This window comes from Hyperolius riggenbachi, chromosome 9 (assembly GCF_040937935.1).
Source record: "Hyperolius riggenbachi isolate aHypRig1 chromosome 9, aHypRig1.pri, whole genome shotgun sequence".
NCBI classification, from domain to species: Eukaryota; Metazoa; Chordata; class Amphibia; order Anura; family Hyperoliidae; genus Hyperolius; species Hyperolius riggenbachi.
Genome location: NC_090654.1, coordinates 37,817,889 through 37,830,796, shown reverse-complemented (window position 1 = coordinate 37,830,796; position 12,908 = coordinate 37,817,889). Strand labels below are relative to the sequence as shown.

General features: G+C 46.2%; 1 protein-coding gene across 1 annotated transcript in view; it reads left to right on the top strand.

Annotated features, from left to right (window-relative positions):
- Positions 1 to 12,361, top strand: part of MUC1 (mucin 1, cell surface associated) — a 40,702-nt gene extending 28,341 nt beyond the window's left edge. The window contains exons 6-7 of the mRNA XM_068252532.1: positions 478 to 609; positions 9,471 to 12,361. Coding sequence (XP_068108633.1) covers positions 478 to 609; positions 9,471 to 9,539 — 201 coding nt within the window. The 3' untranslated portion in view covers positions 9,540 to 12,361. The remainder of the gene's footprint in view (positions 1 to 477; positions 610 to 9,470) is intronic.
- The last annotated feature ends 547 nt before the right edge of the window (positions 12,362 to 12,908 follow it).

Genomic DNA, 12,908 nt, shown 5'->3' with positions numbered 1-12,908 from the left:
TCTCCGATGCAGCTGAACTCGCCGGCAGCCACTTCCGGCTTCGCCGTCCCGGCCGCAATAGCACCTTCTTTAATGCTATTGCGGCTGGGAACGCGGCTAATCCTGTCGGCCGGTGACGGCCAAACCGGAAGTGGCCGCCGGCGAGTCCAGCTGCATCGGAGAGACACGGCGAGGGCACCATTTTTTTAGGACACTTAAGTTTTCCTTTAATCAGTTGGTACACGTTAGTGCGCGTTGGTATGCGTTTTTTCCATAGCAGTGCATTGGGAAGAAGATTTCAGTTAAAACGCGTTAAGTGTGAAAGGCGCCATAGGAAAACATGGGACTTACTTTGAAGATCAGTTTTCTTTCCGTTTTAACTGAGAGCAACTGATTAAGTGTAAAAGGGCCCTTGGGTTTTTTTTTTTTGTCTCGTATATATTCTGTTTGCCTTTTGCAGTGGGCTGGTGTAACGCATTCTCCTCTTTTTTACCTCAGTCTATCCAGCTATGTCGTCGCAGACACAGTGGCTACATGGACGTATTCGCCACCCGAGGCTCCTACCACTCCATGAACGACTACACGCCCTACCAAACGCACGGGCGCTATGTGGCCCCCAACAAATATGAGGTAAGTGTCACTGGTGGTCATGTGACTGGTGGTCATGTGACATGTGAATTCTAGATTTCATGCTGATGGCAATCCTATGACTGAGACTCCACCCACAGCACCTCCCCCTCCTGAGTGTACAGACCAGCCCCTCCCACCTCGAGCCTGATTTCTGCTTCCAGCTGCTGTACAGTGACTTGGCATACAGGTGGTTTTCAGGGAAAAAAAACACTGAGATTCAGATTTATGACTTCTGTGAGCAGAAACTGTTTTAGGTAGAATTAGAGAATCAGAAGAAGAGACATCGGAATCATATTTATTTGCCAAACACGATTGTGTTGTGCCCAGAATTGAGTATGGCTCAGTGCAGCTCAGAAAGGAAATAACAATATATAAATAGCCATAAAAACGATATTAGCAGCTTTTTTTAATAGTAATAGTAACACAGAGACACAGTAGCAGCAGCTTAACAAGATATGTTACGTAACAATATACAGTGTTTCAATAGTCAGTCTATCAGGAGGATCTGCCCGCAGCTGCAGACCTTGGGGGGGGGGGGGGGGGGGGGGGGGGAGGGGAGAAAGAGTTCCTATGCCTGGTGGAGATGGGCTGAGACCTCTATCTAGATGGGAGCCGACTGAAGAAGCGGTGGCCTTGGTGTGAGGCTGAGGCAAACATAAATGTGGAGCTCCTTATGATGTAAAGTTCTGACCTCCACCATCCCTGATTAAAAAGTAGCTTGAGGTCCTGCGCTGCTGACTATTACATGTTTGTGCGGTGTTCTCCTTTAAGTGATTTAAGCAATCAGTTTTGTTGCTGGCGTTTCAACCAGATCAGCACCAAGGTCATATTGCTGTGAATCTGACTGCATTCTGTATCTCCCCTCCAGTCCTGACTCGGGGTTAATGATTGATCACTGTCCTGCAGAGGTGTCTAGGCAACGCTTGCTTAGTGCAGTATACACACCTCGTGTAAACATGCGACACATTCATCCTCTATTTATGAGGCCTTTATTGTAATCATGTAAATTTTGCTTCTCTTTGACTTGCAAATAGCAGGAGAAAAATGTGTGATGGAAATTTCCTGGCTCCGCAGCTATGAGGTCAGAACGGTGGACGAGGGCTGGGCAGCAGAACAGTTTGTGCTTTGGTGATGATCGAGGACAGAGAGCTGGAAGCTTGTATTCAGATGTAGAGGTCTGGTCTGGACTACGTTGTTTCGTACAATCGGAGCCTTAACACTTGAGGCTAGTCATAGCTGAAGGACCTTTTGCAGAAGCCACAGCCTGAAGTCTTCTTGAATATAACATGGCACGCCTCGATTGGAGGAATATCTGACAGCAGATCTTCTCAAGCTGGCAGCATGTTGGATGGAGAGTCCACTGATGGACAGGTCCATAGATTTTCAGTTGGGTTCAAGTCCGGGCTCGGATTGGCCGGCTTAATTAACAATTATGGATCTCTCAGTATTTTGGTCCATTTATCTTTCCCCCATACGACTAGTTCCACAGTCCTTATTAATGATAAAGAACCTTATAAGATCCTGCCATCACCATGGAACTGGTGTGGCACAAGTCATGAGTGGTTCCCAGTTTCCTTTAGACATGTAAGGCAAGGCTGAACAATTCAATATGAGTTTCCTCAAACTACATAATTGTGTTTACCACAATTGAAAACTCCAACCTATTTCTATGAGGACTAGACCTTAGGCTCGTTAGGATAACAGGCGCTAGAAACACAGCCACCGGCCTTTTGGGAGGCCTTTCCTGCTGCCCCCGAATCCTCTGCACACTGAGCGCTCCTCACTATCTCAGTCCACCATTAAGCACATGAGCGGCTTGCAGATCCACCGCCAAGGGCCACTGGCCACTTATATGCACAGCTGCTACCCTAGCATTTTATTATATACAGTAGCTTATGATTCCTTCTAGCTTCTCTGCTGTAATGAGCAAGTGTGTGCAGTTTTGCCATTATGGTTGTCCTTGGCAAGTTTCTTCCAGCTCCCTTCTTATCTTCCTTGGGGCACAGTGCCAGTGACCATCGTGAGGTGTTTTTGTGTCCCATTTCCTGCCAGATTGCTTCGCTTGGCTGGGTGGTCAGCTTTAGACGTTGTCGTGCTCACTTGGCTGGTTGGTTTATTTCATTTAAGGATTATGGAGGCTACAATGCTCCTGTGACCATTCAACAGTGCGGAAATGTTTTTTTAGTCTACCCCACATCACTGCCTCAACACAATCATGTTTTGTGCAGGCAGTTCCTTTGACCTTCTGGTTTGCTTTGAACTTTAATACACATCGTCAACAGGGGTGCCTCGTATGTTCAGGAGTGTGCTTTTTCTGAGTATGTCCAGTCAATTCAATTTACCATAGGTGGACTCCAAGCTATGCGTAGAAACATCTCATTCATGATCAGGAGAAGGGAAAACATGAGATCCTAAATTCTAGAGGCGTAGAAAAGGGTCTAAATACTTCTCTCAGTGATCCAGTTCACATTTTCACTTTGAAAAATTTGCCAAAAAAATGTATGTTATTTTTAGTGGCCAAAAAATAAGAGACAGCCTTTTTTGAAAGAAAACCAGTCCAACAGTGACGTAACAATGCAGAGTTGCTTATGTAAGAACCCTCAGCTTCAGACAACATAGTTTTCATGGAAGTTAATGTCAAAATGGGTGAGACAAAAGATTTAAGTGACTTTGAACGAGGGATGATCGTGGGTACAAGAAGAGCTGGTGCTAGCATCTCTGAAACGATGACTCTTAGAGGATTTTCTTGCCTAACAGTATCTCGGGTGTTTAGAAAGTGGCAGTTGAGAAACAAAAATTCAAGCGATAAGGACCACTATGGTCGAAAAAGTTTGTGAACGAGAGAGGTGAAAGGCTAGTAGCATGCATAGTCCACAGCAATAGAACAACATAGGGCAACACCATGACAAATTACAGCTGAATTCAATGCAGGTTCATTACAAAGCATACCCCACGCACAAGACAGACTTTGCAAAGGATGGGCTTTAGCAGCAGGAGACCATCAAGAGTGCCTTTAGTATTGCACAAAAATAGGAAAAGACGCCTGTTGTGGGCCCTTGTCACCATGCTCGATTGGTCTCAAACTGGTTTGAGGAACATCAATCAGAGTTTAACTTTCTTCCATGGCCAGCTCAGTCCCTTGACCTCAATACTATTGAGCATTTGTGGGACAAAGTCGAAAGATCACTTAAAAGATCGGAAATGCCACCATCAAATCTAACCCAATTTAGAGCTGCCATTATGTCAGCATGGGCCATCTTTCCTCAGCAGCGGTATCAGCATGTTGTTGAGTCCATGCCAAGAAGAATATTGGCTGTGATCCGCGCGCTAAAGGTGGACCAACTCATTATTAGAGAAATATCTTCTCCATTCACTTCAGCCTCTGCTCCTGAGGAGCGTACACTCTAATGCACACGGTATTGCAGTGATTGCTGTGCTCGTCACAAGAATAATGTTTTCCTGGTCACGGTCCCTCTTCCTGTCTTGTCATTGTAAGCTGCCCCCATCAGAATGCGCCGGTGTGCGTCCTCTGCCGCTGCCCTTGCTGGCGGTGTCCTGGGACCGGTTCCAGCAGGATAACTGAGACTGCAGTTTATTATGAAGTGAGATTTGCATTCTGCTGTTTGCATAATAAGTGAAAGCAGCATGCTGGGATGTGACAGGCACAGGAGTAGCAGCTTAATTACCTCAGCACACGCGTCCCCGGGCGATATGTCTTACGTTTGGCTCTTCTGTCTGCTAATAAGAGAATAGAAATGTGCCTGTATTCATTGTGATCATCCACAAGGCAATTCTAGGCAGTTGCCTAGGGCCCGGAGAGAGTCTAGGGGCCTGGTGGATGCTACCCCCACCAAATCTTACTAAAAAAGTCAGGTGATGATCAGCTGAGGGCAAAAACTGCTATTTTGCCTAGGGCCCCATTTCATCCAAATCCTTTTCTACCACATCCACTCTGACCCTGAGACCTGCCATGGAGAATCTCACATGCATGTGTGCTGCAGCAGCAGGCTCTGTCTGTACTGTGCTGTCAGCCAATCAGGCCAAGTCATGTGATGCACAATATCATACCCAATATGCTTGTAGTGTTATTGACACACATCTTCTGTGCATGGTGTTCAAGTAATACACAAGGGTTGCATGTGTGTCTGCGGAATGGGAGGGGGGGGGGGGGGGGATTTATATTTGGGATGTGGGAATTGGGGGAATTAGCATACACACACAGTTACAGAATGAGGGGGGGGGGGTAAGGCTGTATACACACATCCAATTAGGATTGGCCAAATTTACCACTTTTCTTGTAGCAAAAAAACAAAATTGGATGTGTGTACCAGACTAATGCTGGGTATATACGATGCGATTTTAGGTCGCTTTCCCGTTCGATCAATTTTCGATTTGTTTTTCCGCTCGATTCTGTTATCTTTTCTTATCAATTTCCATTCACTTCTATTAGAAATCAAGCGATAAAACAATCGCAGGTAATATCAGACATGACAGATAATTATCAATCGAACGCATCTATCGAATGAAAAACAGGAACGTGTGTACCCAGTATTAAGGTCTCTTTTCCACAAGCCATTGAGGTATGCTGGGACCTGTAGTTCTGCACATGAGGCATTTGGGCATGCTGGGATCTGTGGTTCTGTACGAGGCATTTGGGCATGCTGGGACCTGTAGTTCTGTACATGGTACATGCTGGGACCTGTAATCCTGTACATAAGGCATTTAAGCATGCTGGGACCTGTAGTTCTGTACATGGTGCATGCTGGGACCAGTGGTTCTGTACGAGGCCTTTTGGCATGCTGGGACCTGTAGTTCTGTACATGGTGCATGCTGGGACCGGTAGTTCTGTACATGGTGCATGCTGGGACCGGTAGTTCTGTACATGGTGCATGCTGGGACCTGTAGTTCTGTACATGGTGCTTGCTGGGACCTGTAGTTCTGTACATGGTGCATGCTGGGACCTGTAGTTCTGTACATGGTGCATGCTGGGACCAGTAGTTCTGTACATGGTGCTTGCTGGGACCTGTAGTTCTGTACATGGTGCATGCTGGGACCGGTAGTTCTGTACATGGTGCATGCTGGGACCTGTAGTTCTGTACATGGTGCATGCTGGGACCTGTAGTTCTGTACATGGTGCTTGCTGGGACCTGTAGTTCTGTACATGGTGCATGCTGGGACCTGTAGTTCTGTACATGGTGCTTGCTGGGACCTGTAGTTCTGTACATGGTGCATGCTGGGACCTGTAGTTCTGTACATGGTGCATGCTGGGACCTGTAGTTCTGTACATGGTGCATGCTGGGACCTGTAGTTCTGTACATGAGGCATGCTGGGACCTGTAGTTCTGTACATGGTGCATGCTGGGACCTGTAGTTCTGTACATGGTGCATGCTGGGACCTGTAGTTCTGTACATGGTGCATGCTGGGACCTGTAGTTCTGTACATGGTGCATGCTGGGACCTGTAGTTCTGTACATGAGGCATTGGGACATGCTGGGACCAGTAGTTCTGTACATGAGGCATGCTGGGACCTGTAGTTCTGTACATGAGGCACTGGGGCATGCTGGGACCTGTAGTTCTGTACATGAGGCACTGGGGCATGCTGGGACCTGTAGTTCTGTACATGAGGCATTGGGGCATTCTGTGACCTGTAGTTCTGTACATGAGGCATTGGGGCATTCTGTGACCTGTAGTTCTTTACATGAGGCATTGGGGCATGCTGGGACCTGTAGTTCTGTACATGAGGCATTGGGGCATTCTGTGACCTGTAGTTTTGTACATGAGGCATTGGGGCATTCTGTGACCTGTAGTTCTGTACTGGAGGTATATCACTGTAGGCATGGATTGTCAGGCTAGATCGGGGAGAGTCTCCTGTTGTTCGGTACACCTTGTCCTGCACTGAACACTGGAGTGGCAGCTTCTAGTTTATTGATTGGTGTTATCCTGAGCAGTCCAGCTCAGTCATATAATATACTGCAAATATTACCAGTGTCAACAGTGAATAGAAATCGTCCCAATCTGTACCCGGAGCCGCCCTGTACACATCACTGCTTACACTTTACACACCGCGATCGATGGGAGCCACTCTGCAAGAGCAGACTTCTCTTCTGAGTTAATCATTACCAATGACAAACAGACCCACCGGCTTCTGTAAACCTGTATGTGACAACACTACTCTCTCACATTCCCATTCTCTTCTTCCATATGCAGAAATCCTCTTCCATTGGGCAGCAGCTGCCCTCACCCCGGGCCTTTGTGGCTTTTACAGAAATCCAGCCCTGATGACATCTAAGACACGCGGGACTGGATTTACCATAAGACACTGTAGTCACGTGTCTACAGGCGCCTGATGATGGAAAGGCGGCTCACTCCCCTTCCCCTAGTGCCTCCCTCCTTCCCTATGCAGAGTCCTGATGAGTGTAAATGAGAGGTTACTTACCCAGCTCTTGGCATTCCACTGACCAGATCTCTTTTCAGTCAGACGGCACCTCTAGCTACTTAATATTGAGGGTACCTCTGGCTACCTAATGCTAAGAGACACCTGTAGCTACCTATGACGGACAAGGGAAGTAAGGGAGAAATTACAGCTGGGACAGGCAGCACACTAGCGGTACAGTTTGGTGGGTGTTTGTAGGTTCCTGGAGGGCGGAGTCTACGGTGCCAGAACATATGTGCCTATAGGCTCCTGTGATGTAAATCCGGGACTGAAGATACGCCACCCTCCCTTTCTTCACCTCCTTAGCACACAGGATCTGTTGGGGTTGGTGGCGATCAAAGGGTTGGCCTTAAATGGGTTCTGGGAAGGGGGGGGGGGGGGGGTTTGGGAATAAAAACGGAAACTTACCTGGGGCTTCTACCGGCCCCGTGCAGCTGTCATGTCCCGTGCCATCTTCCAACGATCCTCTGTTCCCCGCCACCGGTACCGGTCTAATTACGATTGTAATAAGACTGCCGTGTGCTTCATCGGGAGCTTACTGCGCAGTACAAGAAAACGTCATACTGCACCTGCGCAGTAAGCTCCCGATGACGCACACGGGAGCGAGCACTATTTGTCTTGTTAGACGAATATCAGACTGGGACCGACGGCAGGGAACCGAGGATCGTAGAGGACAGCTGCAGGGGGCCGGTAGAAGTCCCAGGTAAGTGTAAGTTTTTATTTTCAAACCCCTCCCGCCCCCTCCCCACACACACAGAACACCTTTAATGTGAAGCTTAAGTCAACAAAAAAATGAGTTTTACTCACCTGGGGCTTCCAATAGCCCCCTGCAGCTGTCTGGTGCCCTCACCGTGTCCCTCCGATCCTGCTGTCCCCGCCAGCAGCCACTTCCGGTTTCGCCGTCAGGAGCCGACAGGCTGGGAACGCAAGTGAATTTCGCGTTCCCAGCCACAATATTGTGAGATATTGTGGCTGGGAACGCGAAGAATCACTTGCGTTCCCAGCCTGTCGGCTCCTGACGGCGAAACCGGAAGTGGCTGCCGGCGGGGGCAGGGGGATCGGAGGGACACGGTGAGGGCACCGGACAGCTGCAGGGGGCTATTGGAAGCCCCAGGTGAGTAAAACTAATTTTTTTGTGTTGACTTAAGGTTCACTTTAAGGTGGCTGCTTACAATTTTTATTTTTTCGACCAGAGAAATCAGATCGAATAATCAGAAAAATCTAATATACCATACACTTATGATAAATTTTCCTGAAAATATCAAATGATCAAATAAAAATGTACGTTTTTATATTTTTTTCTATCTGATTTTTTTCAACACATCCGATCAGATTTTTATTGAATATGTTGGAAAAATCAGATGGAAAAAACATAAAAACTGAAAGTTTTATTTGATTGTTTGTTTGATATTTTCCTGGTATATCGATCAGGAGTGGTGGATTTTTCTGATCAATTTTTATGAAAATTAAATTGTGTAGTTTAGATTTCTTAAAGGGGAGCTGTAGTGAAATTAACAGAATGAATAACATTGCTTATTTTTTTACAATATTCATTTATAGATTATTTAGTTAGTGTTTGCCCATTATAAAATCTTTCCTCTCCCTGATTTACATTCTGAAATGTAGTAGCAACAGATCACAGTAAAGTTAGCACACAGTTATCACATTCCAGTTTTTCGATTTATTGCATAAGTCAGCACAGACTGATATTGCATGAGACTGTGCTGACTTATGCAATAAATCGAAAAACTGGAATGTGATAACTGTGTGCTAACTTTACTGTGATCTGCTGCTACTGATGTTTACGGGTGACTTGGCTTAGCACTAAAGTTAAACACCCAACATTACGTGTAAGGTGTGCCGCTCCAGAGACTTCCTTACATTCTGAAATTTATCACTGATGGTGACATCATTAGTCTTGCCAGGTGATCTGTACAGAATGTTCGATACTAAGTTCTATGCTCATAGGGAGATGCTGGTTGCTTGGCATAACATTTAAGAGTATATTAAACACATTTTTCAATAGAAAAATACATATATTTACATAGATCTGTACATGAGTCCTGAAAGAGGGACAAATGAGGAAGAAAGAGGGACAGAGAGATTTAGTTTCCAAAGAGGAACCGTCCCTCTGAAAAAGTTGGGAGCACAGTTGGAAACTATGCCTATACAGTTCCCTGGTGTCTAGTGACCCCTCCCTTATATAGTTCCCTGGTGTCTAGTGTTTTTCCCCTCCATCTCCCATATGGCTTACATGGTGATTTAGAGCTTCACCTCCAATATAGCTTCCCTGGTGGTCTAGGGTGGGCCAAACATAATGCAAATTTGATGGCTCAGTGGGCCAGAGTTTGACATGTATGCTGTAGGGTGTTTCTTTGTCTGTTGGCTGAAAGCACCCCTGACAGTTTGCATCTCCCCTTCTCTTCCAGACGTCGGGAAACGGAACTAAGGACAAGTTCTCATACAGCAACCAGGCCCTGGAGACCAACGACTTGTGATGTGTGACCTGCGGCCTACAACAGCCAGCGGGACAGACAGAGGCTCCCTGGAGGAGTGATCTGCTCTTCACCACACACTGGAAACATTGCACCTTCATCTCTTAGGACATTGTGTATACTGCCACAAAGGACAGTTCTATGCTTCTACGGCTGGTGTGGACACCACTGTATGCCTCTGCAGCTCTGGAAGAACCGTCTGTGAATGTGTCGCACCTTCAACGGACTCTCCATGTCTAACTTTACAATCAACACAAAAACACTCCAAGCTGGGCTGCTAACAGAAGCCATCAAAACTTGGTACGCCCATACAGGGTACGCTTCAGGGCTTCACTTGCCCCCCATGGAGCTAAAGAGCAACTCTGCTGAGAACTGACTGCGAAATGGCCACATGGGGCCGCCAATTCAGCCCACTCTGGGAACCATAATGCCTGTGGAGCCTTCAGAGCTCTGACTGCCAGGACTGCAGGCACACATGCCATTTCCTGTCACAGTGCTCAGCTGCTCTTCTTGGTGCCAACAGAGGGTCCATTTTGAATTATATCATATGTATGGTTGCTATAGCAACCTTCCCAACTCCACCCCCTGCATGAGCTGTCCTTGATGGATTGCGATTGGCTGGGCAGCAAGAACTTGACGCTACACCTGTCTCATACGCGCTATGGTATCTACTATTGCTGACCTCCTTTGGAACATGTTTGTTACCTGGCTGTCATGCTGATCCTTTGATTACAGAGCTTTCTGACCTGAAACAAGTATGCGGCTAGGAGCACACTAGGCAGTGCAGAAAACCATGCGTTTTCTGCATTTTGGGATTTCAACATTTTTGGGTGCATTTTTGTATGCTTGGCGATTGCATTTGCATTTTTGGTGTGTCTGCGTTTAGCATTTTTTAAGTAGTTTCCCTTTTTCAATGTAGTAAAATACAGTATCATATTTATTTAATAAAAAACGCAGTTGAAAACTTACGGTAAATCGCGAATCGCAATTGCTTTTGCAATCGCTAGCACTAAAATAAAATCAAAGCACAAAAAAAAATAAAGCGATGTGAATCACTGCTGAAATCGATTAAAGTGGACCTGACCTCAGAACTACCTCTCTGCTGTAAAAGATAAGCAACAGCACAATAATCTTTATAGAATCAAAAAAAATTGTTACAGCTGATACAAATCCTGCAATACATCTGCAGTCTTTCTACTTCCTGCTTTCATGGAAGCAGACTTAGGCATAACATCCTGTGCTTACAAATTAGCTGCGCTGCCGAGGCAGCCGGCTGACAAAGCTGAAGAGATCAAATTACAACTTGTGATTAGTCACAGATGAGGGGGATTAGACAGGCTAAACTCTCTAAATACATACAGGGTGCATTTCTCTCTGTTTTCCTTCTGTCCTGTGCCAGAGTTCAGGTCCACTTAAACAAAACACTAGCAAAAACATTGTGAGACTGCGATCAGCGATCTGTAGTGGGCACCAGGCCTTGTAGCTAGAGGACCGATATGACAGACAGGGAACAAGCCTTTTTCTGTACCAGTAATAGCAGCCTCCACGTTCTTCCCTCTGATGGGTATAATTTAAACTGACGTTAATTATATCGGCCAGCTTAAGAGGATATAAAGCACCAAGATTGCGATCTGCTTCCCCCCATATCATTGTCCCCTGTGCCTGCGTGTGGCCGTCACCCGATCCCCCACCCCCTCTGCGAGGTTGGCGCTACAGCTGTTACTTGACTCTTGTACATATTCCCGTGTAAATGCCCCCTTTGTCGCTGTTATAGGAAAGCTCAGCAATGCTGCTTCAATAAAATTTAGGTCAGTCGGGGGGTTTGGCGCGGTGCCCGAAAAGCCTCTTCTGTTTATACCCCGGCAGTATGACGGCACCCGCCATATAGATGCCTGACGGCGCTGATCTGCGCACAGACAAAGAGCTTATTTATTCCACACACCGCCGTTGATCCGCTAACACTCCAGTGTGCCGCGAAAAACAATAAACATTTCATCGGCAAAGCTTAGACTGTTACCACACTGGGCTGGCGCTCGTGGCAACCCACAGCGACTGGCACGTGCCACCGCCTAGACCTCAAACTGGCACCGGATGTTCCAGTGTGACCCCATTACCTAACACTGAACACCAGCGGTTACACTAAAACGAATCGTTTCCATGGATGCGCCACATTGCAGAGGGGGCTGGTCTGGGGGGGAGGGGAGAGATACGTACACACCCCAATCTCATATTTATTACATTTAATTATAAGTGTTTTTTGTTCTGTAATGATTTTACCTTTAAAAAAAACTATGAGATCGTTCTGATCTGCGGTACGAATGGACGGGACATCACAAAACGCAAAACCTTTCGACTGTGAAGTTGATCAGCTTTCATGTGAGGTATTTCCGAGGACGGGAACTTCCAGCCTTTCCGGAAGAAATCTTCGGAAAGACGGAACCGTCCTCGGAGTCTGGCAACGGATGACTACCCTGCCAATGGAGATGATACTAAAACCTGGTACACACATGCAATTTTGATTGGCCAATGGCTGACCAATTTTACCAACTCCATAGTGTATGAGGGCGAACAGATTTGACTAGATTTAGCAGGTAAGCTCTCCTACTACATGGAGGCGGTAAAATTGACCAGGGATTGGCCAATCAAAATTGTATGTGTGTACTAGACTTAAGCTTCGGCTCATCTCATATAGTCACCAAGCGATTCGCTGCCTAGCTATGCTCCTCCTCCTTGAACGCCAATGCAATATTTATATACTGGGGGCGATAATGTATATCTGTATTATTGTCTAATGATTTATTTTCAATAAAGAAAATGTCAACAAACTGGATGGAAGAGACTTGCTTCAATAGTATTATTAATTGTCCATCAAACAATAGCGGTATCATTAAAAAGGTGGCCACTAACGGTCCAATTTCTAGCGAAAAATCGTTCGATCAATCAGAAATTATGATCGGATTGGTTGTAAATAATCTCAGTTGATGAGCACAATTGATTACAAACGATTATAAAAATAGTCGTTTGATTGGATTTTTGGCAAACCAAAATTTGGATTTTCTTGTTGGTTAGGATAGATAGGAAGCAAAGATTAGTTCATTGATGGTGTAATGAACGATTTTTCTTCCGATCAGAATTTCTGGTCACTCTAATGATTTTTCACTAGAAATTGGACCATTAGTGGCCACTTTTAAAGAGGATCTGTAACGTCAAAAGATCCCCTGGGGGGTACTCACCTCGGGTGGGGGAAGCCTCCGGATCCTAATGAGGCTTCCCACGCCGTCCTCCGTCCCTCAGGGGTCTCGCTGCAGCCCTCCGAGAATAATGACGTCAATATTTACCTTCCCGGCTCCTGCGCAGGCGCTCTGACGGCTG